The sequence below is a fragment of the Uloborus diversus genome, unplaced genomic scaffold (assembly GCF_026930045.1).
Source record: "Uloborus diversus isolate 005 unplaced genomic scaffold, Udiv.v.3.1 scaffold_11, whole genome shotgun sequence".
NCBI classification, from domain to species: domain Eukaryota; kingdom Metazoa; phylum Arthropoda; class Arachnida; order Araneae; family Uloboridae; genus Uloborus; species Uloborus diversus.
In genome coordinates, this window is record NW_026557765.1 from 2,065,523 (window position 1) to 2,089,748 (window position 24,226).

General features: G+C 33.7%; 1 protein-coding gene across 1 annotated transcript in view; it reads left to right on the top strand.

Annotated features, from left to right (window-relative positions):
- LOC129232152 (uncharacterized) overlaps window positions 1-20,961 on the top strand; it is a 118,834-nt gene extending 97,873 nt beyond the window's left edge. Inside the window, exons 17-23 of the mRNA XM_054866393.1 lie at window positions 3,212-3,277; window positions 3,881-4,064; window positions 6,485-6,658; window positions 7,532-7,710; window positions 11,455-11,632; window positions 14,632-14,837; window positions 20,821-20,961. Of these exons, the coding sequence (XP_054722368.1) occupies window positions 3,212-3,277; window positions 3,881-4,064; window positions 6,485-6,658; window positions 7,532-7,710; window positions 11,455-11,632; window positions 14,632-14,837; window positions 20,821-20,961 (1,128 nt within the window). The remainder of the gene's footprint in view (window positions 1-3,211; window positions 3,278-3,880; window positions 4,065-6,484; window positions 6,659-7,531; window positions 7,711-11,454; window positions 11,633-14,631; window positions 14,838-20,820) is intronic.
- Window positions 20,962-24,226: the final 3,265 nt, after the last annotated feature.

Consider the following 24,226-nt stretch of genomic DNA (forward strand, 5'->3'; position numbering starts at 1 on the left):
ATGTAGAAAGGATTTTTTTCAAACTTAAACTGTTCTGTAGTAGTGCTTGGAAATTGTGCACTTTTGAGTTTCTCACATCAGTCAATTAGGTGTCATTTGTCGTACTTTAAGTCTTAAAATAATTTAGTAGCTAGCAGGGCCGATCCTAGCAGGTGTGCAGAGTGTGCACCGCACAAGGGCGGCCAAAGCAAGGGGCGGCCGCAGGCCGCATCAAAAAGTTATTTTAATCAAGCAAAATTCCTCAAGAATTTCTCAAAAGATAACTTATAATAAGTCAAATAAATGTGCTAAATTTTAAATGTTCAATTATCAAAGTAAGTGCCGATTTCCCAACAGCATAGCATAGTTTAAGAAAAATAGATTGTTAGGGAACATTGTGCTGGTTCATTGTCCATAAATATCTACTCTTTACACACTTGCTTCATTTGGTTGCAAAATTTATGACAGAATCGGTAATCAGTCATGGATACAGGGGAGGGGAGATGAGGGAAATGCCCCCTCCTGAAGCATGAAAGGGTGCCTTCTAAAAGGAGCACTCAGGGCCACTAATGTTTACCCTCCAAGCTTTTATAGACCTAAACAATGAAGACATATTTTATACATTATATTTAAAAAAAGCTATACTGATCACAAGCATTTCAAACAGCAAATTCTGTTTTCAACAATCGCGGCTGCGTGGAGAGACTGGAAAATTGCGATTCCCCTGAGAGTCAAATATATATGAATGAACTAAAATTTTGTATTTTTTCCCCTTTACAGCATTTTTTTCGAATTAAAATCACTCATGAACTGCCCGGTTTCAGATCAGGGCTCTTGCCCCGGGTAGTAAATTTAAACGTGGCTTCAAAACGAAGATCCAAAAGAATGCCATGACCTTCTTGACGAGACTAAAGAAGACTTAAAATGGCGTTTTTAGGACTTTAATTTCGGAAAATTTTGCTGATTGAACCACCGATCTTAAGGACCCAATTAAATCTCTGATTCACCCCTTCCAACTTAACTTGATCAAACATAGCCTGAAAATCTGGCTTTAAAATCCAAAATGTGTTTTAAGAGGACAGCCCTTCTTAATGTCATCAAAAAATTGCTTAATGACATTTTTCCTATTTCTTTTTCGAAATTTTTGTGATGGAGGGCCCCGAAATCCATTCCCAAACATTACTATTAAAGATAGTCTCAATTAGCGTCTTTAGAGAGGCCCCTAATCCCACCCCCTCAGTTTGAAATTGACTTCGGTTTCAAAAAACAGTTCGTGAGGATACACTGAACCCCTGCCCGCTCTTTGTCCAATCGTAATCAAACAATGCCTAAAATACGATTTTGGAAAATCAATTCCTAAAAAACTCTAGAAGAGGCCTGGCTTATGTAACTTTTTACGGCACTAGGGCATATACCCATCTATCATCGAAGTGAGGTGGACAAAAGTCTATAGTTGTGTTTTTTAGATATTAATATCGAAAAATATCCGAAAGATCCGCCGAAGCTTCCCAGTTTTGTAAACGTCACCAAAGATAGCATAAAATTGCGCTTTTAGAAATATCCGCTCGGGAGCCCCAAAGCCCTTCCTTCCCAAAAGTAGCCTAAAATGGATTTTAGTTCCGAAAAATATTTCGGTTCGGAATTTTTTCACGTTTTCCCTATTGTTTTCAAATATAGCCAGAAATGGGTTTTTGAAACAATAGTGCCAAGAAATTACCAGAAAAAAGCCGCCAGATCCCTTACCGTCACCAAAGATAGCCTAAATTTGCGTTTTAAACTTCAATTTCGAAAACTTTCAATGGGAGATGATTGAATCTCCCTCCCTCTAGCAACATCAACAAAGATAACCCAAAACTGCTTATTTAAAGCTTCAGTTTCGGAAAATTTTCAGGAAGAGCGGCGATTTTTCCTAAGTTACGGTCACAAAAAATAGCTTCGAATTGATTTCAATTTTGAAACAATTTTAGGAGAGAACTCCAACATTACTTTTCCCCTGAAGTCTCGAAAAAGTTCCTAAAATAGCGATATTTAACGTCAATTTCGAAAATTTCTCCATGCACCTTGAATATACCCGACTCTTTTCTCCTTGCAACCAAATACAACCAAAGATTACTAAAACTATTTTTCATACGCCAATTTCAATAATTTTCTGGGAGCAATCCCCCCTCCCCTGATCTCCCTCCTCCATCCTTTCACTGATGTCACCGAAGAAAGACTATAAAATGCGTTTTTACGACTAGTAAATTTTGGCATCTGTTATTTTCTTCAAAGATATAAATTGTACCTAAAAAGTTTCTTACTAGAAAATTTTTCTTCATTTTTATAAGTTCAACCTTCTGTTTTTTTTTATTTATTTTTCTTTTTTTTTTTTTAATTAGAACTTGATTTTGAAATTTGAAGAAATATTTATATGGGCGTCAAAGATTAGTCAAAATATGGAAATTACTCTTGAAGGGCGGCACAGTAGGTCTTTGCACACGGGCGGCCGACACCCTAGGATCGGCCCTGGTAGCTAGGGATATACAGTAAAACCCTCGAATGCGGACACTAACGGGACAAAACTTTTGTCTGCAATAGGGGGTGTCCGCATGACAGGATTTTAGTAATGTTATTTTTCTTGGAATCAGGGAATTAAAAATTGTCTGCATAAGAGGGGTGTCCGTTAGGAGGGCATTTACTGTACTTTGAAGAGAAAGCTAATCAACTGAAGTTTCTTTTGAAATCTTCAGTCAAAACAATTCTACACTTGATTAAAGCAAAACGGACAAGCTCCCCTTTCGTTATTTATTTTATTGTTCTTGCTCATATAAATCAATACTAATAGCTCACATTTGAAATGCAGTTTTAACAAAGGGCCCTTCTCTCAGAACATTTATAGCTTTCAAATGAATATGTACTTCCCAAGTTCTCACAAATTCTTTTGTATGTATTAAAACTAATATTCTCAAGTAAATGTTTTCATTTATGAATTACTAAGGGAATGCCTTGTTTTTGAGAGAAGTAAGATTATTAATACTGATTGAAATATTACTTTTTAAAAACTTTTCCTTTTCTCACATTGTTTAAGACTATTCAAAATGAGAAATCTGGAAAAAAATTAAAGAATAAAATAAGTTCAAATAATATATAATTTGATGGGATGATGTTAGATAAGGTGTATTTTGTTAGGCAAAATTTTGACTGCAGATCATTTGAGTTGTTTTACTATAGAAGTGGTATGCTTTTTTTCTAGGTATTTGAATGTGACTATAGGTCTGTAAAAACAGATTTTGTTCAAAAATTCTTCAATTCCTCAGTAGCAGGTAAGCAATAATTAGTTATTTATGCTTTTTTTCTACTATTCAAAAGCATTATATTATTATGTACTGCTGTGGGTTTTAATTGCAACAATAATTAAGAATCGGTTTTTCTGTATATGCAATAACTTTTAATTTGAGTAAAAGTACATTAAACAATGCTATGAATGTGCAATGAATCCAAAACTTGTTTACTCAAGGTCCACGCTGTAAATTTTGGGAAGGGGAGGCGGGTCAACAATCCAACAATATTTCAGTTCAAATGGTATTTGTTAGCGCGACCCCCCCTCCCCCTCCAGATTTTGACTGGAAATTCAACACTCTAAGAACTGCTATGTTTAACCCGATTCGAGAGAAAAATTTTGGGGGGTAATTTGCGCCATTGGGCTTGGGGGGGGGGGGATGGGCACCCCTGGGTGGAGGTGATGTTTGTCTCTCCATTTTGGATGGCCTCTAGTGCTGATTTAGAGTCTGAGAAGACAACTAGTCCCTCAGCAAGATGCACAGCTTGAGCATTAATTACGTAAAAAGTACTTTCTTATAATGAATCATATTTGTTCTCATATATTTACATCTATTGCATGAAACTTAATTCGTTTGTAGAGTCTCCACAGTATTCAGAAAGCATGAGACTGTCTATGGAATACATCTCCACCTCGTTGATGGGAAATTTCTTCTGGACTGAACATGACATTTCGAGAGAAGAGCCTTCCTGGTTGAAGCACGTAGGAAATATGCTTACATCTGTCAGCACAGGACAAGATTGGATTGCGTTAGCAAAAAGATTAGGTCTGGTTTTTGTCAAATTGTTCTTCTTCTTTTAGTAACAGACCTTATAACTGTGTTACTTAATATTGTAATGATTTTCACTCTTGACAATCTACATAACCCCCAAAATTTATTTATGTCTGAATGTCTTTATATGAATAATGTACTCCACTAGTTGACCTACTAAGTTAATGTAAAAGTGAAACATTAATCGTGTATATTGTTGCCTCTTTTTTTATTGAAACTCTAATAAAATGATACAAATAGTAAATTGCAAAAAAGCAAAAAAAAAAAAAAAAAATATTATCATGCTTTCTTAGGGGTAAATGAATGAGATGGATTACTTTACAGTACTATGAATGCATACTACATATCAGTTCAAAATAAATAAATAATAAAACCGAAAAATGAGGTTGAAAAAAAGTGCAAATGCATTTGAAGTTTTATTATCTATGATTGAAATTTTTCTATAATTGTGAGTCTTCAGATGAAACGAGAAAAAAAAATGTATGGTTCCTTTAGCGTCAAATTTTGAGACTAAACAGGTGGCTCAATTCATCAGAAGTGTAGAATATGAAAAAAATTGCTTAAACATGATGTGGGTGAAGCTGTAGTATCCTTTCTCAAACAAGAGGCCCTCATTTTGCTTCACTCAATCCAATTCACTCCACTGAATTAGCGCCTTAGTTCACTGTGTAACCAAAAAAAGGTGATCTCTGTTTGTTCAGAAAGTCTATAAGAGAGATCTTGTTTGGTGAATGTTCACCTTAAGAATCAATAGAGATTAACATTTTTGCTACACAGTAAACGGAGGCCTTGACTCATCCCAGGGGCGTAGCTAAGGGGGGGGGTTTGGGGGACAAACCCCCCCCCCCGAAACGTTAGTCTCAAAAAAAAAAAAGAGAAAAAGAAGAGAGAAGAGAAAGTAAAAAAAAAAGAAAAGGAAAAAATTCCAAGCGATTATATAATATATTATATATATATATATATATATATATATATATATATATATATATATATATATATATTATATATATTATTTATATATATATATATATATATATATATATATATATATATATATATATATATATATATATATATATATATATATATATATATATATTATTTATATATATAATATATATATTTATATTTATATATATATGTATATAATATATATATTTATATTTATATATATATATATATAATATATATATTATATATATTATTTATATATATATATATATATATATATATATATATATATATAAAAGAAGTAACCCCCCCCCCCCCCCGAAAGTCAGGTCTAGCTACGCCACTGACTCATCCACCAAAGTGAGTCCAGTGAACTGAGTGAAGTCAGTTTAGGACTCAAGCAGGAGTATTTTGATCCCAAAATTTTGGGTTCCCGTTTCCCAAAACTTTGGGCTGACAACACACTCTAAAACTAAAAAAATATTTTTTTTAAATTTGTAATGGTGTTTTGCAATGATTTTGTATACATATTTGAAGAGTTTTTACATTGAGGGGAGGGGAGCTTCCTCATAGTTTTCGAAAATTACTGTTTTCAGAAAATTTTACTTGACTGTGGTACTTGACCATTACTACTACCCGTGGACTCAAGATCTACTGTTTGGAACACCTCCTAACATTTAAAGGGGACTTAAGTGCATTATATAGCATTGATCCCTTCAGTTTCTACCAAAGTTATTTAGCTACAAGTACTTTTAGTACTCAACTTCAAGCAAGATTCCACTTATAACTGTCATGCATCGATTAAAAGTTTGATTTCAAGTGAAATTCGTCACACTTTTGGTCATTCCTTGAATGAAAGTATTCATATGGCATTGGTAAAAAACTCAAATTAGTTTTGGATTTGTTCTGCCTCAAAGCATATTTTCCACAGAATCTTGCAGATTCTGCTTGAAAAAATCGTCGTGTTCTTAAATTTTATACTTTCATATTTTACATCAACATCTTTCTCAAACTCGACCAATATTTCATTTTGAAGGGGAAATGCATTCAAATATTATGTGATAAATAATAAAAAATAAGTGTTTTATTGCTCTGCACTGAAAGGCTCCCTTGTTACTGCAAAGCATACATTTTCAATTTTCTGCCTTATGTTGTTTCATCTCATGTTGCATCTTGTATTAATGGAATTATATTTTCTGCTTCATTTTTGAATTTAAATCTCTCATGGCAAAACTTATGATGTAAGAACATTTTCTTATTCTTTCATCATAATCTTGGAATCTTTCAGATGTAAATCCTGATTCCGTTTTCTTTTTACCGTGATTAAAAGAGTGAACAACGTTTTGTGTACGATCCTAGAAAATTTTCAAATAGTTAAAAATAACAAAACAGTTTTATCACAGAAAAGTTAATTTTTCTGTCTATAATTCATTACTAAACAAAATGTGCTGTTTTCCCTCCAGGTTACTCCGAAAGAGAAATTCGACGAATGGAAGATGAAAATGTGCCTTCTGTCACTCTGCTGAACAGCTGGATTAACAGCAACGGAAGAACAAGATATTGTATTGACCTGCTGGTCACATGCCTGGAGCAAATGAATAGAAGAGATGTCGCTGATTGGATTTTGAAAGAACTAGGTGTGTATGTTAAAAGATGAAGGCGTTTTCACGTAATTCATTATTCCTAAAGATTATTGCTAGAAAAACAAAAGCTAGTAAAACTCATTTACGCGTTTCAATTATAGTCCAACTGCGAACAAATGACCCTTGTCAATCATTTGAGAAAAGGGGTCCATTCCTTAAAATAGGTAGCCAAGGAAGAAAGGAGACATGCCATATTTTTGGGTTTAGCAACATTTTGGCGATATGAAAAAAATTCATTTCTAATATATTTTATGTGATTATTTAGACCTCAGAGATTTAAGTTGCGGCAATAACTTTGTTGAGTTGGCAAAAGAGTAAAAATGACAAACCTTGCATTCTTTATTGCAACCTTACTCGAGCCAATTTTCAATTGAAATAAATTATCGGGGGCGTTGTTTTTTCTGACTAATGTCTGCTGAAAGAAGTAAAACCAAGACCCAACCACTAACGTAGGATGTGACCTGTCCAATGAGACAACTGCCTTGACTGCACAAAATTCAAATGTTTTACCTCTTTGACTATTTTCTTAAATTCCAAGGTGACGTATTCAATCTATAGAACCAATGACGCACCTGCAAATGCCGTTTCAACTTTTCTCTCCGTATCGGCCCTTCATGAAAACGGACAGTTCTGAAACAGGGCAGAGCAAAAGCTCAACTTTTCGTGGTGAGGAGTAAAGTATTTTGTAAACCAGCATGGAAAATCGTTTACTTTCAAAAAAAATGGAAAATTGGTCAAAGAATCAATGAAGTCATGCAGAATTTTGGTTAGAGTTTTCTGTTCATCTTTTATTTTTGATTGATTTTATTAGGAGTGTCGTTGTAATTTCTAAACTGTATGATGTGTGGAAAAAAAAAACTGTTACAGGTCCAGAACTGCCCTCTCCGCCAGTGTTCATAAGTTATCAGTGGGAATCCCAACTTGCTGTGTTGGACTTGAGGAGGCGCCTGGAGCTTGCCGGATATCCTTGCTGGATGGACGTGGGACACATAATGGGAGGGGATGCCTTGTATGGGAAGATCTATGAAGGAATCAATAAAGCAAAGGTAATCCGGCCCCCACCTTTTGTGTTGACTTATGGGGCACAAATTTTTTTTCTTCTCTGATTTGGATAGTTATACTTTTCGGCAATAGACTTATGTCCGCTTAGTGATCTGCATTGCAAGTCAGATAGAAGATTCTAAAGTGCACTGCTAGGAACCAAAGCCCTATGTACAAATTTTAGGACAGTATTGCCAGGCACATCTGTACAGATTCAATGCATAGTATGATTGAAGAAAGTGCTGTTGAGTTGCACCTTGACACCTTTTTTTCTGTAATTGTCTATTGACTGAATTGAAATATGAGATTACAGCAAATAGCTGTTTTGATATTTAAGATCATATTGCTTGTATCTAGTATATTTCTCTTGGTTTTTAACGTAATAAAAAAAATGAAAACTTAATTTTTTTATAATTTTCTGCTTAGTCTATAATTTGGAGAATCCCTAAACTGTTGAGCACTAGGACAGGCTTATTAGACCCAATGGTGGGATATCTGGCAATGAGGAGGTCTAACGATTCACAAGTTAGTTTATCTTAATCAATAAACAATCGGAAATGAATAGAGAAGTCATACTCATGCAATGAAAGTTACAAAATTTAAATCATTAAAGATCATCAACAGTGGTTTAGCATTTTGTTCTATGTAACGATTGCAGTTGGCCAAAACTAACGAAACATTTTAGGTGTTTAAAGAATGCTTTATGAAATAATAATAACAAATCATGAACTAAGTTTCAGGCAATAAAATATTCTAAATTCTAGTTTCATAGGTCAGAAGCCAGGGTTGCTATTTTGTCCACTTTTTTGTAAAAAGTCTGGGACGCCGGAAGAAATTGGGCAAAATGGACAAAATGGAAAGAAATGGACGAAATGAAAAATCAACTGATTATCTATACAGAAATTTATTGTTAGGGTGTAATAAAATTAGTATATAATTCTAATACATTACCTATTATGAATTAAACATTTAATTAAAATAGAATGATTGTTAATTTTAGAATTCAATACACCCAAAAAATATTTAGTTACATATTGGTTCAACTAGTTTTAGATCTAAATTTACTAAAAAGTAACAAAATTTAACTATGTGAATAAGCTATTGGGCGTGAATACACTATTATAAATTATAATAGTAGAAACTAAACTCAATGGAAAAGTCAAATGAAATCCTTGGAGACATACATACAAAACGAAGATTTAAAGATTACAAACATTTTACTGTAAAATTTTTCGAGTTTTTATTGATGTCACCCCATAGCAAAATATTTATGTACTCTGCATGTTTTTATGGATAGGTTAATGTCGTACAAATTACTACTTTTGTAGGGTTGTGGGTACTTAGAACAGTGTACCAGAAGAGGTTATAATGATCAAGGGGGTAAATAGCTTTAAAAGGACCATTAATCTTCATTGGGCACTAATAAATTGAATAGGGACAGCCAGCTGTGTTTACCATTTCGTGTGTTTGAGCCTGTTGTATAACAAGAACAATTTCACTTCATGTCAACATTTCTATTAATATCAAGTAGTTATTTTATTTTATTTATTTTTTTTTTTTTTTATGATTTTTAATGTTTTGAGACTCCAACCTTTGAAAACATTTTATTTCTACTTTTTAATTTTATAAATGCATTTATTATGAGCAATAAACCTCCATATCACAGATAAACATCTTAAAATTTACAGCTGATGTGTTTGTTTTTATAAATGCTATTACATGCATTATAACTTTTTACTGCTCATTTGATTCATATACACACTAACATAAACTTCAACTTATCTCACTTTTTTTCATTTTCACTTTAAAATATTTTACAATTAATTGTTTATATACATATTTATGTATGCTGTTTTGACATCAATATATTACTTGAATAGGAAGAATCTAGATAATTATTTATTATTTTCAAACTTCAAAATTTTAGCTAAAAACTTTCAGTTAACAGAAAAATGGACAAGATGAGCAAAAATGACATTTTGTTTGGGACAGTTTTTTCCGGGGTGGACAAAATAGGACAACCCTGTCAGAAGCACTGTAAATCAAATTGAAAATGTGCTCTGTCTCTAAAAACTGGCGGAATGTAATGAGGAATTGTAACTTCCGCCAAATAAAGCTCCAAACTACAATACTGGGAAATTGAAGCATTGTTTTCAACCCACGCACAAATTTGGTTTTATGCGTTTTAATTATCATATGATCTAATGACTGCTGAATTTTTATTTGTACTTAAAGTTTTAGGGATTTAAGGGAAGGATTTTAACAAAAAAACCTTCTAGTTATATGCTTGTAAAAAGTAACTTACTTTTTGATATGGAAAACCAATTCCAGGTATTTGAAGATTGTTGTTCAATATCAGAATTGCTGTGAAATAATGTACAGTGAAACCTGTGTAAGTTGACCACTTGCTGTGCAGTACTTTGGTGGTCAACTTAGACAGGTGGTCAACTTATGGAGGGTAGTTATGAAAACTTCTTTTTTTTTTATTTTTTGTTGTTTCTTGTCCTATGCATTCATTTTTTAACTAATTGGAATACTTTAAACTCACTGTCATTGTTTAACATTACTTTAAAACAATAAGAAAAAATGTTGCTTAAATATTTTTAGAGATTATTTACCAGAATGTTGCGTAAAGTATCATACAAATTTAAAATTTCTGTGAATCGATCAAAAAAAAAAAAAGCCTCATTGCTTATGAAAAACTACTTACTTGATACTAACAATTCCTAAAGATTCATAACAAGTCAAAAGTGACTCAAATTCTTCATTTGTTTTTTTTTTCTTGTACATTTTTAACCATGGTAATCTACTTTTCAACAAAATACCTCCTTATTGAATTTTGGCACTTTTTCTGGGACTTAACATGAGCCCAATGTTTTTCGATGGAAACAAATATTTATAGGTTTTTCTAAAATGCCTGGTTACTTATTTGAGGCATGACTGAAGGAGCTTTTAGTACAATCTAATGCTTTTGCCAAGTGGTCAACTTACAAAGGGTTTTTTACAATACTCCAAACCAAAGAGGTGTATATTAGTGGTCAAGATAGACAGGTGGTCAAGTTAGAGAGGTGGTCAAGTTACAGAGGTTTTCCTTCATTATATAAGATAGGACTAATTCCGTTCCTGACAAAAGCGGTCAACTTAGACAGGTGGTCAACTTACAGAGATGGTCAACTTTACAGGTTTTACTGTAACAATTTTTCCACATTCAAGCAAATTTTTTGTTTATTTTTATTTTCAATGGCAAACAATAACATATGAACAACTTGGAACAATAACTCAAGCAATTCATAATTTCATTCAAGCATAGGTTATTTTAATCCTGAGAAAATTCTTTCATTTCAGATATTAACTTCCATTACAAAAGAATAAATAAAATTGCTTTTTATGTTCTTTAAACTTTTAGTTTGAAAATATTGGTGCATCATTATGTATCCTATAAAGATATTCTAAACCATTTGAACAACCAGCAATAAATTAAACAAGAAACAGTTCTTTAGTAGTAAGCCAATGATGAAAACTGATATTCTTTTAGAGCAGCTTTTTCCTGAAAAAGAATAATAAAATTAAAACTGTATGAAACATTTAATTCTCTTAAACCTGTATATTGGTGTTCTTAAAAGTTGAGCTAATTGACAGATGCTTCAGAGGGAGCATACAATCTGCTTTTCTCTCAATAAAATGAAATGAAACTAAGAGTTTTTGCAACTGACCAATAACCTGTATGAACATGTTTTTCCCCTTTTCAGGTGGTGTTGTGTTTCCTAACTCCCCGTTATGTGCTTTCTCCCCTGTGCACCAGGGAAATGAGCTTAGCGGACATCCTCCGCAAACCAATTGTGCCTGTGATGTTGGAGCCCACCCCCTGGCCTCCCCCTGGAGCCCTCGCCCTCATACTCAGCTCGCTAGTCTACATTGACCTTTGTGGTGAGTGCACATTTTGTTTGGAAACAGTTTTCGAGGAAAACATTGTTGAACGGCAAAGTTGCAAAGTTCAGTCCACTCTTCTCAAATCCACATGATGTGGGACCGAACAATTTACAGATTTACGAATTGCATGTCCCTGATTTGGTCACACATTGAGTAGTGTGACAATGCAAAGTTATCATCATTATTTGCAAAGGAAGCATTACTTAGAAAGAGAAAGAGAAACCCTCATAGTGTTTTCTTAAGTAGCAAGATTTTTCTGTAAATTTTAATACATGCCTCAAATAAAATTGTGTGCTTTTCGTTTTCTGCTAATTATTCATGTTTTTCTTTTTTAAGTGTCATTGTCCTAAGTAAAATAACTACTATCAGACAAAGTCAGTATGGTGAAATGAGTTATTACAATAATGGATTACTCGAAGCTTTACCCCAAAATAAGCATAACAATACCTGTCATATGGTTACAGCTAAGCATAGCACAAAATAATTGTGGTGTATTTTAATCCTAATTTTATTCATACAAATTTATCCTTAAAAATGACTAAAATAAGAATGGTTTTGTTTTTTATCATTTAACATTTTACCATGCTTATTTAAGTTCCGACTTTATAGGGTTCGTACGGGTCATGGAAATCCTGGAAAGTCATGGAAAAAAAATAACAGAATTTCAGACCTGGAAAAGTCATGGAAAATTGAAATTTTCATCGAAAGTCATGGAAATTTATTTCAAGTCATGGAAAATGTCCTGGACAAAGAGAAAGGAACAGTAACTAAAGAAGCATTAGAAATCTTGAGTGATTTAACAGTATAGCCCATAAAAGCTATTAAAAGTGGAAAATTGAACGATCCAAAAATCAAATCTGAATTTTGAAATCTCATTGCATCCACTTCTGTCGCAGCCATTTTTTGCGATGTGTTTTTACTGCCTGGACATCACTTATTTTGAATTGTCTGTTTATTTCCACACTTCTTATGTTTCATATTCTGTAGTCGAAAAATTTCACGTTCTTAGTTTTGCCATGCCCACTCAAAAAAAGCAATTCAGTTGCATGCGAGTTCGATTCCATGATTGGAAGAACTTTGTTATTAAATTTTTCAGTTTATCTTAATTTGCTGAATGTTTTAGAAAATAAAGATCTTAAGTCAGGCGGCAGAATACAGAAAAAAAAGGATTCTAATGCTCTAAAACTAGTGCTCAACATAGGGCACGCAAAACTAATCCATGCGACCCACTGCTACGTTCAATGTCGGGAATTAAACGTGTTCTGCAATTTCTGTACCTATTAATTTATATGCATTTGAAAATATGCAAATTTGTAAATAAAACAAATATACTTTTGAATCAGAAGATTGATTCATTACTGAATGGTTTTTTCAAAAAAGATCTGGTTTGGAAACATAAAGAACTAAACTATGTGGCTTACTTCAAAGAACCAAAATACTGTCAAGTTATGTGGATGATTAAAGGCACTGTTGACACTAAAAGGTAACTTTTGAAGCAAATTTATTGAAACTTAGTGATGACTCATTCAACCTTTGTCCCATCAAATATCATTCTGCCTGTTTTTTTTAAAAAAATCAGACATTTAAGCGTCATCATATTTGCTTCACTGCATTTTTACTTTACTTAAATTTATATGATAAAGACAAATAAGAATAGTTTAGTTTTTTAAGTGTGCACTAATTCCACAACGAGTAAGTGCTTTAGTGAGGTTGTGGCATTCATATAGACGTTTTGCTAATGCTCATTTAGAAATATTACCAAGTTTGAGATTAAATAATGCTATTCTCTTCGTGTAACTAGGTCATAAAAATTTTCATTGAAGTCATGGAAAAGTCTTGAAAAAGTCATGGAAATTTTTCATCCAAATAGAGTATGAACCCTGACTTTAGCGTTTAACTTTAAATTTCATTGTTTACAGCTAACATTTTTAAAGAATTTTGACCAATTGAGGATTTCAGATTGATGGATTTGAAAGAATCGACTGTATTGTGCACAAATGTTTTGGGGCTACTAGGAAATACAACCACAGAGTGTCAGTGGCCACTGCTGGTGTTCGGAAGTTCAAAAACTTTTTGTCACTTAAAAACAGGTTCCTTGTGGCCTTAAAAATTGTGAGTTCAATATACAGTTTAACCCCGGTTTAAAGATTGCCAAGGGACTGGAAAAAGTTATCATTAAATTGAGGAAATTTGTTAAACGGAAGTTATATTGTAGTTTGCAATTTTTTTTCAATGTTTGTTTTTCTTACAAATCATTTGTGCTGACTGCACTACTCCAGGTATAATAGTATCTCAACCAAATATTTTTGTGAATTATTGCTTCAGAAACAAAAATTACTTAAATATTAGTAGTGTTAGAAATTTGAAAAATGCATTGTATCTCTGAATAGCTAGAAGAATTGACAAATTTGATCTCGGTCGTCAAACTCACCAACTGTTGCTCCCTTGTCTCGAATTCACAATTTTATGAATGTGCCCCTTGGAGCGTGACATCATTTGTGGATAACCCCAAAACTGATTGAAAATAAATGACAACCTGACTCCTGACAGTTTGAATTATTCAGTTGACCTGTTTAGACGTAAATAGTAGCGTTGCCCGCTGTTGCATGGTGTACCTTGAAAAGAAAAGTTGTGTCAAGGGAAGCCTGTTCAACAGTCAAGCTAAAAGAAAGAGAAATAGGATCTATCAACCTGTAGTAAAGAGCAATTTGATGACTCTAAATGAGACCTCTTTAGATATTTTCAGATCAGTCATTGTTATCATGAGATGTAAACATTCCGTTTGACGGATTTCCTGGAGTAAATCCCCGATGCGAGTGAATTCCCCAGCATCAAATGATTTCTGTGCAAAATTTGGCAAAGATCCGACATAAGCTGTGGATTTGTATAAGAAACAAACAAGCACAAACCTACAGCCGTCTTTTATAGACATAGCTTTTTCTGAAAATAAGCTAAAAGTTATCCTCAAAAATTGAAAATGTCTTTTCTGTTTCCAGGCATTGGAGGCCACGGAGGAAGCGGAAGGCAAGCCGACTGGGAAAGCAGGTTTCGCAGCATCGTGGAAAGATTGTCACATTTCATATCTCCTTCCTTTTCCCCCCAGCTGACGTCCATCTCCAGTGAGAGGCTCATTCCCCCACCCACAGCACCCGATGCCCAAGCCCAGGAAGAAGCGGATCTGTCCAATGACGTTGATAATAGGGTAGGGAATTTCTAAAGAGGTTACGCTTTCTGCGTCTTAGTTTTGTGTGAATGTGTTTCTTAATTTTTAATAATCTGTCCAATAACGTTGATAATAGGGTAGGGAATTTCTAAAGAGGTTACGCTTTCTGCGTCTTAGTTTTGTGTGAATGTGTTTCTTAATTTTTAATAATCTGTCCAATAACGTTGATAATAGGGTAGGGAATTTCTAAAGAGGTTACGCTTTCTGCGTCTTAGTTTTGTGTGAATGTGTTTCTTAATTTTTAATAATCTGTCCAATAACGTTGATAATAGGGTAGGGAATTTCTAAAGAGGTTACGCTTTCTGCGTCTTAGTTTTATGTGAATGTGTTTCTTAACTTTTATGCTAGTTGCAAATTTTTGAAAAAAAAAAAAAGAAAATAATAATAATAAATAAATAATTCAATGCAGTTTGGAATATGTACACTTATTTTTTTAAATGTTTAAACCAGATATGTGGAACATTTTTATCTTTGGAGACTTCATTAAAATGAGGCAGTAATAAAGGATCCAACTTACGAGGTTTGTCCAGAAAATGCGTATAAAATTTGAATAATAACATTATTTTGCATTTATTCAGGTACTGCAATATGGTTTCCTTCAAAGTACTCTACCTGCGACAAGATGCACTTCTGCCAACGCCGTTTCCACAGTTGATAACAGTTCTGAAAGTCTTCAGTTGCGATGCTGTTCAGTTGCCGTGTTGTTTCTGCCTTGATGGCTTCCACATCTCCCAAGTGCCCCTATCGAAGCACCATTTTGCCTTTCAGGAACAAGAAGTCACAAGGGGTTAAATTGGGTGAATAAGGTGGGTGGTCTGTCACGGTGATTGAGCTTCGGGTCAAAAACTCACGCATAACGAGTGATGTGTGAGCGGGCTCTTCATTTCAAGTTTTTGTGTCAGAATTTCGTGAAGAATTGTTTTGGGGATTGACAGCTCGTCAGCTATCATTCTGACTGTCAATCTACGGTCTTTAAAAACTCAAGCCCGAATTCGTTAAACATTTTCATCAGAACTCGATGTTGAAGAGCGTCCTGGACGAGGGTCTCCTTTCACGTCTTCTCGGCCTTCCCCGAATCTTTTTAACCACTTGTTCACGGTTGGTTCCTTCAAAGAATTGTCTCCATAAACTTTTGTTTCAAACACTCAAAAACCTCATGGCCATTCTTGACTAGTTTCGCAAGAAATGTGCACTTTTCCTCAATGAGAGGGAGCTCCATACCGACGGCAGGTGAAAAAGGGTAACTTTCAACAAGCAGCTGCACCTCTTACTGGGCCATTCCACGGAAAATGGTAATTTTGTCCCACACGTGACGTTTCATATATTTAGTAATAATAAAATAATAATAAAATAATAATTTAAAAGGATGATGAACAAAATTTTGTTGCTTAAGAAATCACAAAGCCATTTGTGACTTCTTAAGCAAAAACTTTCTTCAAAAATTGTTGCTTTTTTATGAAATATAGGAACCGTCACGTGCGGAACAAAATGATCATTTTCAATGGAATGGGCATATATGTATTTTTTTCAATGGTTTGAATAATTACATCTAAACTAACAAGACATGTTTCCTTTACGTTGGAACCATAGCTTTCAAAATCTACAATTTGTTTCGTTATTGCTGTATTAATAGAGCAAAAATATTAGCTAATTCATAAGCAAGTTACCAGAGGTTGACTTTGGATGTCCCGCACGTGAGGCATGAAAATAAATTTTATTTTAAACAACAAAATCTATATATATAAAAATGAATGTTTGTCTGTATGTCATCCATGAACTCAAAAACTACCCGGCAGATTTGGTTGAAACTTTCACCGTTTGTTATTTTTGGTACTGGGAATGTTCAGACCAGTTCGAAAAAAAATCTGATCGATAGTTCCTTTTTTATTCCAATTTAAGTCACAATCCATTGGATAAATACGAATAAAATTATCGGCTGCCGAAATTAATTCGCTTGAAAGATCTCATTGATAAGAAGTTAGCTGTTGCCATTTTTCTTGAGTTTGAACAAATAAATTCTTTCTTTATTGTTTTATGTCTTTTCATGCCACGGGGGGATTTAAAACTTTTTCTATTTGATATTTTTAGCGATTGATTGATCTTGCAAACTGCGTGAGTACAAAATTTGAGTATAGTCACGGCTTCACTTGATACCTGGACCGATTATTATGAAAATTGCTATATATATATGTGTATTTTTCCACGGAGAAGGTGCATAATATGCTCATTGAAGCCACTCGCCACCAGTGGCACTGCAGAGTAGCAACGTCTGCCCCGTTCAACCGATTGTCATGAAAATCAGTATAATGATGTATTTTTTTGTTGGCGTAGCAACGCGCGTCGGGTACAGCTAGTTGTTTAATAAAAATAGAACTGTGTCAGGAGTATCTTTGTATCCAATGTAAAGATTAGAAAAATTGCTTGCCCCTGTTTCATTTAAATATTCAGAGATATGACGAAATGTTAATGAAATTTAAGCGTATTTTTGTCCCGCTCGTGAGGGTGAAATGGCCCTACTTACACGCAGAGCGCTCTGACTCAAACTGAGCAATGAGGGGATTGGCTACAGCGGCAGCGCCACCTAGCAGTGACTCCAAGACGCAGTGATACGTCACCACGACTTATTTATACGTATTTTCCGGACAAACGTCGTATGTATTGTTTTTGGATTGTTTTATCATTTATTTTGAATTACGCATAAGTAATAAAAAAGAGATTTTTAAGACATTTATTTGTTATTTAACATAATAAATTGCAATAAACTCATTATTACAGTCGACGCTCATTATAACGACCATCTCCATCCCAGAGAAAAAGGTCTTTATAACGAGTGGTCGTTATAAGAGGTATAAATTTTTAAAATGTACACCGTCATCATGCATGCCCAAGTAAATGCCCTTTTTTTTTATCATAGGAATTTTTAGAAAAGTAGTGTGCAAAATATTATGACAGAATATTAAACAAGTTTTAAAGTAGAAAATATAGGGAGGAAAGTTTTACACACTTTCAAATCTGCTACTACTATTACTACCACAACAATTTCTGAAGATAAAACCAGAAACAGACGTCTGCCTTTTTAGCAGACGTAATTTTTGCAAAACATTATTTTATGTTTCAGATATAGGTGATAAATTGTGTTTCTCTTGCTTTCCAAAGAAACATTTAAAAGTCCCTCGAGAACATCAAATCTTTAAAACCACTAGATTCAAACACCAAACTACCAATACATCTGTCAACTCCCTTTTCTTAGGAATCTGGAAATTTCTCGATTTTTCCTCCCATTATTTTTTCTGTGCTTGCTGTGGTGAATGGTAATCCCCCCCCCCTCTCAAAGTTGGATTTGACATTGAAAACTTCAGGCAGATGTCCGTAAACAATAATCAAGGTCATTTTAAGCTACAAATTTGTTTTATTGGAAAGAACACAAGAAATAACATCCGCTGATTCGGTCGCTGTATTGGATTAGACGATACAGAATGGTCGTTATAACGAAAGCAAATTGACATACAGTTTATAGGAACAAAGTTGGGACTTGTACCACTGGTCGTTATAATGGGACGGTCTTTATAATGTGCAGTCGTTACAATGAGCGTCGACTGTATATTTATACAAAGGTAGTAATAGCTTGTTATAATAGCAATTTTCAGTAAATTTTTACACTTCATTACTAAACAACTACGTTGCTAAATGCCACTTCAAATAAAAATAATGAAGTAGAAATATTTTTGAATATTTTTTAAAACTATTTCTGGTTATATATAATAAAGAAATTTGTTAAGAAACTTTAAAATTGAGAAAATCTGCCATTTATCAATAATACACACATAAAAGCATTTATAGATCCAAAGAAAAATTTAGTGGGGTATTTTCTTTTGTTTCAAGCTTAAATTGTTTTGTGTAACAGAAAGGGATTTGAGAATGGTATCTTCCCTTTATTCAAGTAACTCCATTTATTTAGATCCATAGGGGAGTCTTGGATATATCTACTAAATGTGGTGCAAATACAGTAAAACCTGTAAAGTTGACCACCCTTATAAGTTGACCTCCTGTCTATGTTGACCGCTTTTGTCGGGAACGGAACTAGCCCTATCTCATATGATGAAGGAAAACTTCTGTAACTTGACCACCTCTCTATCTTGACCACTAATGTACGCCAAATTTGGTCTGGAGTATTGTAAAAAACCCTTTGTAAGTTGATCACTTGGTTTATTTTTTTAAACTTTCTTCAGCATATTATTTTATTTTATTATTTATTTATTTACAAAATAATAATAATAATAATATTTTTTTTTATAGCTTTCAAAGAATGTTTTTTAATGCTTTGATGACAAACTAGCATTTTACTAACTAAACAGCAGCATAAAGCTTAAGCTGCTCTTTATTCTCCAAACTTGTTTTTCATTTGTTGTTCTATTTGGGATAGCTTTTTGAGTTTTACATAAAAAAGCTTCAAAAAGAAAGTTAGTTTAACTTGAGATTAATAAAAAGTATGAAACATTAAAAGCAATTGAAAATGGAGAAATCCAGAGAAAATTACCTGGCATATATGGAATTTCTAAAACTACAGTATCTAATATAGTTAAAAACAAGGGGAAAATAACAAAAGTATTTGAATAGTATTTTTAATTATTGTTTCACTTTCAATAATGTTAAACAATGAAAGTGGAGTTGAACAGAAAGAGTAAGGGTGAATTCCTCAAAAAAATTAATACATGGTGCAAGAAATGACAAAAAAAAACATTACCGACCTTTATAAGTTGACCACCTGTCTAAGTTGACCGCCAAAGTACTGCACCGCGAGTGGTCAACTTACACAGGTTTCACTGTAGCAGTTTCATTGCAGGAGTATGTACGTCAAAGTCTGAGAATCTTTTGGTATATTCTTGTGTTAATAAATCCGAAACTCTTATGTATTTTTTTTATATAATAGTTTTTCATCCACATTCCAATGGGTAGATGAATATATGGATCCATTCACTGCTTTTAGCATTCAACATTTTTATCAGGTCCGAGAAATGTTCTGCCGAGCCTAATACATTCTAGTGAGTCAAATAAGAATGAATACAGGAGCTAACTTATCATAAGGATATATAAAAAATTGCTCAAGGAGGCAGCAGGTTCCCGACCTCTGTCATACACAGTTAACTCCAGATTATTATCTGCAGGTCTTTTCACATTTGTTTTAAAAATTTATTTAATGGTCATTAAATGTTTTCTTAAACTTATGGTTGTGTTATCATTTGCTTTTATATGTGTGCATTTTTTACATTTAATGTTAGTAGATAAAATGTAGCAATGTTTTTAACTATAATTTAAATGTATGTGTAAGTGTTATTCATATTTTTAGCTATTGTATACAGTAGTATTGTTTTTAACATATTAGTCGGATTATCTGCAGTTTTTGCGTATGTGCGGTAACTGTGCTTTCTTATTCCGCGGACAATCAGGAGTTTACTGTACCATGAAGTAATAAATCTAAGATCTTTTAAACATAAAAAAAATGGATATTTATTAGGGCTTGATCCATTGATTTCATTTGAAACAATTATACTGATAAAGATAGTGGTTTCATCAGGGCTAGATTTAGGGGAGGGCAGGCAGGGCTACTGCCCCAGGCCCTTCACAACAAAGGGGCTCCTGCAATAAAATTTTTACAAAACATCCTAACTTTCACGGGTCGAAAATATCGGATATATACATATATATCAAAATATTCGGATATATATCAAAGTATCGGATATTTTCGAAAATATGATCTTTTCGAACCCTGATTGGAGACTTCCACTCCTTCGTTGCCCCACTCCTTCATTGACACTTCCAAATCCGGCTCTGGGTTTCATTGTAATAATTTTTGACAATATTTAATAATAATAATATTTTTGAAAGATATGTGATTAATATGCAACTAATAATAATAACAATAATTGAAGTTTCTTACATTTTTATTTCTTTCTTTCTTTAGGAAATTTCAATCGATCCCGAAATTCCGGATGAAGACACCTTATCGGAATCCGCTTCCACCAGAGATCCGACTTCTCCGGTCGTATGGGATCCTGCTCGTCGCAATCGTGTCGTCAGGTGTTCTGTGTGCATCATTATTTGACATTCGTTTTTTCCACCACTGCTTTCAGGCTGATTGTATGGAAATACATGGGTAACTAGACCTCAGATTTTGTGTATTCACTTGCTTTACTTACATATACCTATATTTATTGAATGTGAGAAGCAAAATCAAAAAGAAAAAAAATGATTTTTTTTTTCCCACTTCCTTGTATGGAGTAAAGGAAGGATTGTATTTACAAAAACATTCTGGTTCAAATTTTGACCTAAATTTTACTTTTAATCTCTCTTGAATGAATTTTTATAAGTTTTGCTGTGATGTCAGTATGTATGTGCGTTTGTTTATTTATTGAAAAAATTGTTGTTAACTGCTAAATTTATGGCATTTTAATGCATGAAATTCTTAAGCTGTCATGTATTTCCTCTGAAATTCAAGAGATAGATAGATTAAATTTAAAATGTTTTCCGAACTGATTGTCTCCTTCTGGAAACAGTCACTTCGAAAGGTGCGGTTTTGTAGACAAAGGTGGGATTTTGATTTTAATCCCCCTCCCCAGTATCAATCTGCTCTCCCCCCAGGAGAAAATTCTAACTGTATTGACATGGTGTTTGCATCATTTCTGATACAAAACAAAAAAATTCTGCACAAGCCAAGATTTGAACTGGAAAGAAAAACTAATTCTGAAAATATGACGAGTTGCTCAAAGGCAGTTAAAAATACTTCATTTGTAAATCACACAGTTTGCAATTGATTAAAAAGAGGAATGATGATCGTATCGTTAAATTTCTTTTTTCTTTTAAACTTAGAATTATGTACAGACTATTGATTAATTGCATTCAAGTATTTGCCAATTGCTGAAAAACAGTTTCCTTATTTTTACTTAGTTTCTATTTAAGTTTGTGTCAGATGTTTTTAATCCATAATTCTTTTTGTTAAGTCATATTTTGTTTTGAAATTCAAGCCCAAAATGCGTGTTTGCTATTTTATTACTATTTTATACTAGTGTCATTTTTTTATAGTTGAGTAAATTGGTAGCAGTTAATTTTTTAGTTTAATTTAATTCATGTTTTAACTTTTTCTAATTTTCCTCTTCATGATTGCAGAGGTTTTCCTTGTGTTTGGCGTAGGATTTTTATGCTATTGATTTTCAGTCCAATTTAATATTGTTGAATATGCTAACATACTTGATTTCATTAATAATCTTCAATCTTTATAAGCCCAAATTTTCAATTTTATACTAAAAATGTAATTTCATGAAATTTTGAATAAAAAATTTACAAACCTGTTTTATTTTGACTTTGATTGTGCCTTTATACTTTCTAACCTTTTCCTCTCTTTCGCCTCGTTTCAATACTTTGTTTCTTAATAGAAAATTAACAACATAAAGTTAAAACTCATACATTGTTATAATTAGGGGCGACTCTAGTGGCAGATAAACCAGACCCCTGTCTCAGGTGGCAAGTTTTAGAGATGGCATTTTGGTTTGAATCTCTAAAACACATTTCTCATTAGGGAGAAACTTGTACAAAAGTATTTTGCAAACATAATTCCTTTTTTGTAGCTTTTGGAAATCTGAAAAGTATGTGAACGTTGTTGGTCTTTTTGTTCTCCTAGTCTTATTGTACCGTAATTGTTGTCACCAACGTCAGATGGTCATGTGTCTAGTTGCAAAGAGAGACCGAATAGGTGGGGTCTGATTCCCATCAGAATCCTTCGCCTGATTCTAGACCCTAGGCCATGTGCTTTACAGCCCTATTGTCCAAGCTGCTCTCTTCTTGTCAATTGTTTCATTTACTGATCAGGATCTTTGGGTACTGATGATTAAACAAGGGGAGGGAAACATTGATTTGGAAAGGTTGTATTTCTATGTTGTACCAGTAGTAAAAAAAGAAAACGAAACATCTGCCACTGTCACCGCCATCCCTTCCATAAAATGATATTTTCTCTTTGAGTTAATTGTGTTCCCCGACAAATTAACCAGACGTTCGAGCAGAAAGATTTCAACAAATAAAGTGATATCTGAAAGCCTGCTCTGTATCTTTGTAATCGAAGAACTGAATATGATTTGTAACTATTGGGCAGTTTAGCTCAAATATCGTTGCCAGCTGCACCATTAAACAAAGAAAAAATTTAAATAATATAAATATATATTTCACAGAAAAGGAACCTTTCTGAAGTAAGTTTTACATTTTAAAATAATTATTCGTTTCTGTTTTCTTGTGTGGTACTCATGAGGTTGAATGATATTACAATAATTATCCACATATGTCCGAAGGGATATATGGTCCGGCGTACATAAGTTCCATGGATAGAAGGTCCCGATTTGGTACAGCTAGGACACGAGGTCAAGTTGTCGTCTGAACAGGCTGGGTCCGGATTTTGAAGTTAGACCTTTGTATCCAACTAATATTGTCAAATATTAAATTGATTTAAAATTGATCTATTGACTCGGCAGGCAATATCTCCCAAAATGTGTGCCTCCCCGGGGAGTCATATTTCACCTACAGGGCAAGGGCGGATCCAGAAAATATTCAAGGAGGGGGCGATTGATTTCAGATACTTTTATAAAGTCCCAACCCCCCCACCCCCTAACATCATGGAAGATCGGCACAAATTAGGTTTTTTATTTTACTTATTTATTTATTTAATTTTTTTTTTTGGGGGGGGGATTTCCATTTCTAAAAAAATCTAGAGGAGTGTACTGAACCCCATTCCTTACCTTAACGTCATCAAAGATGTCCTGTAATTGTTTTATTTTTAACTTTAGTTTGAAAACTTTACAGGGGACTGCCCCTGAGCCCCATCGAATATCATTTAAGATAGTTTGAAAATAAGGTTTTAGAACTTCAGTATCAAAAATATATTGGCGGAGAGTGTTCTTGCATCTTGGCTCAAGGAGGGGGCGATTGCCTACATCGCCCCTCCCTTGTATCCGCCCTTGCTACAGAGGCACTATGGGAAACTTGCTATAGCAAAGACTCTCCCCCCCCCAAAAAAAAGGAGAAAAATACCCCTTGAAATAACCCCCTAAAAATTTCAATGGCGCAGCCTGCACAATGACCCCTTCTTGGTGGGCACCCCTGACAATAGCGTAGCAAGCAATTATTATTTAAGACGTTTTAAATAATTATACATTTTTGGTAGTCTAGTTTTTGACATTCTGCTGTCCGGATTTGGATTAATTTAGCACACCATCGAGAGTCCGCGAGCGATGGGGGGTGGTTCAACTCGTAAGTAGAAGGTAAAGGCTTAAGTAATAAGCAGTAAGTTCATTTTCATCCCCCTCAAGTATGAAACTGCAGTCTTG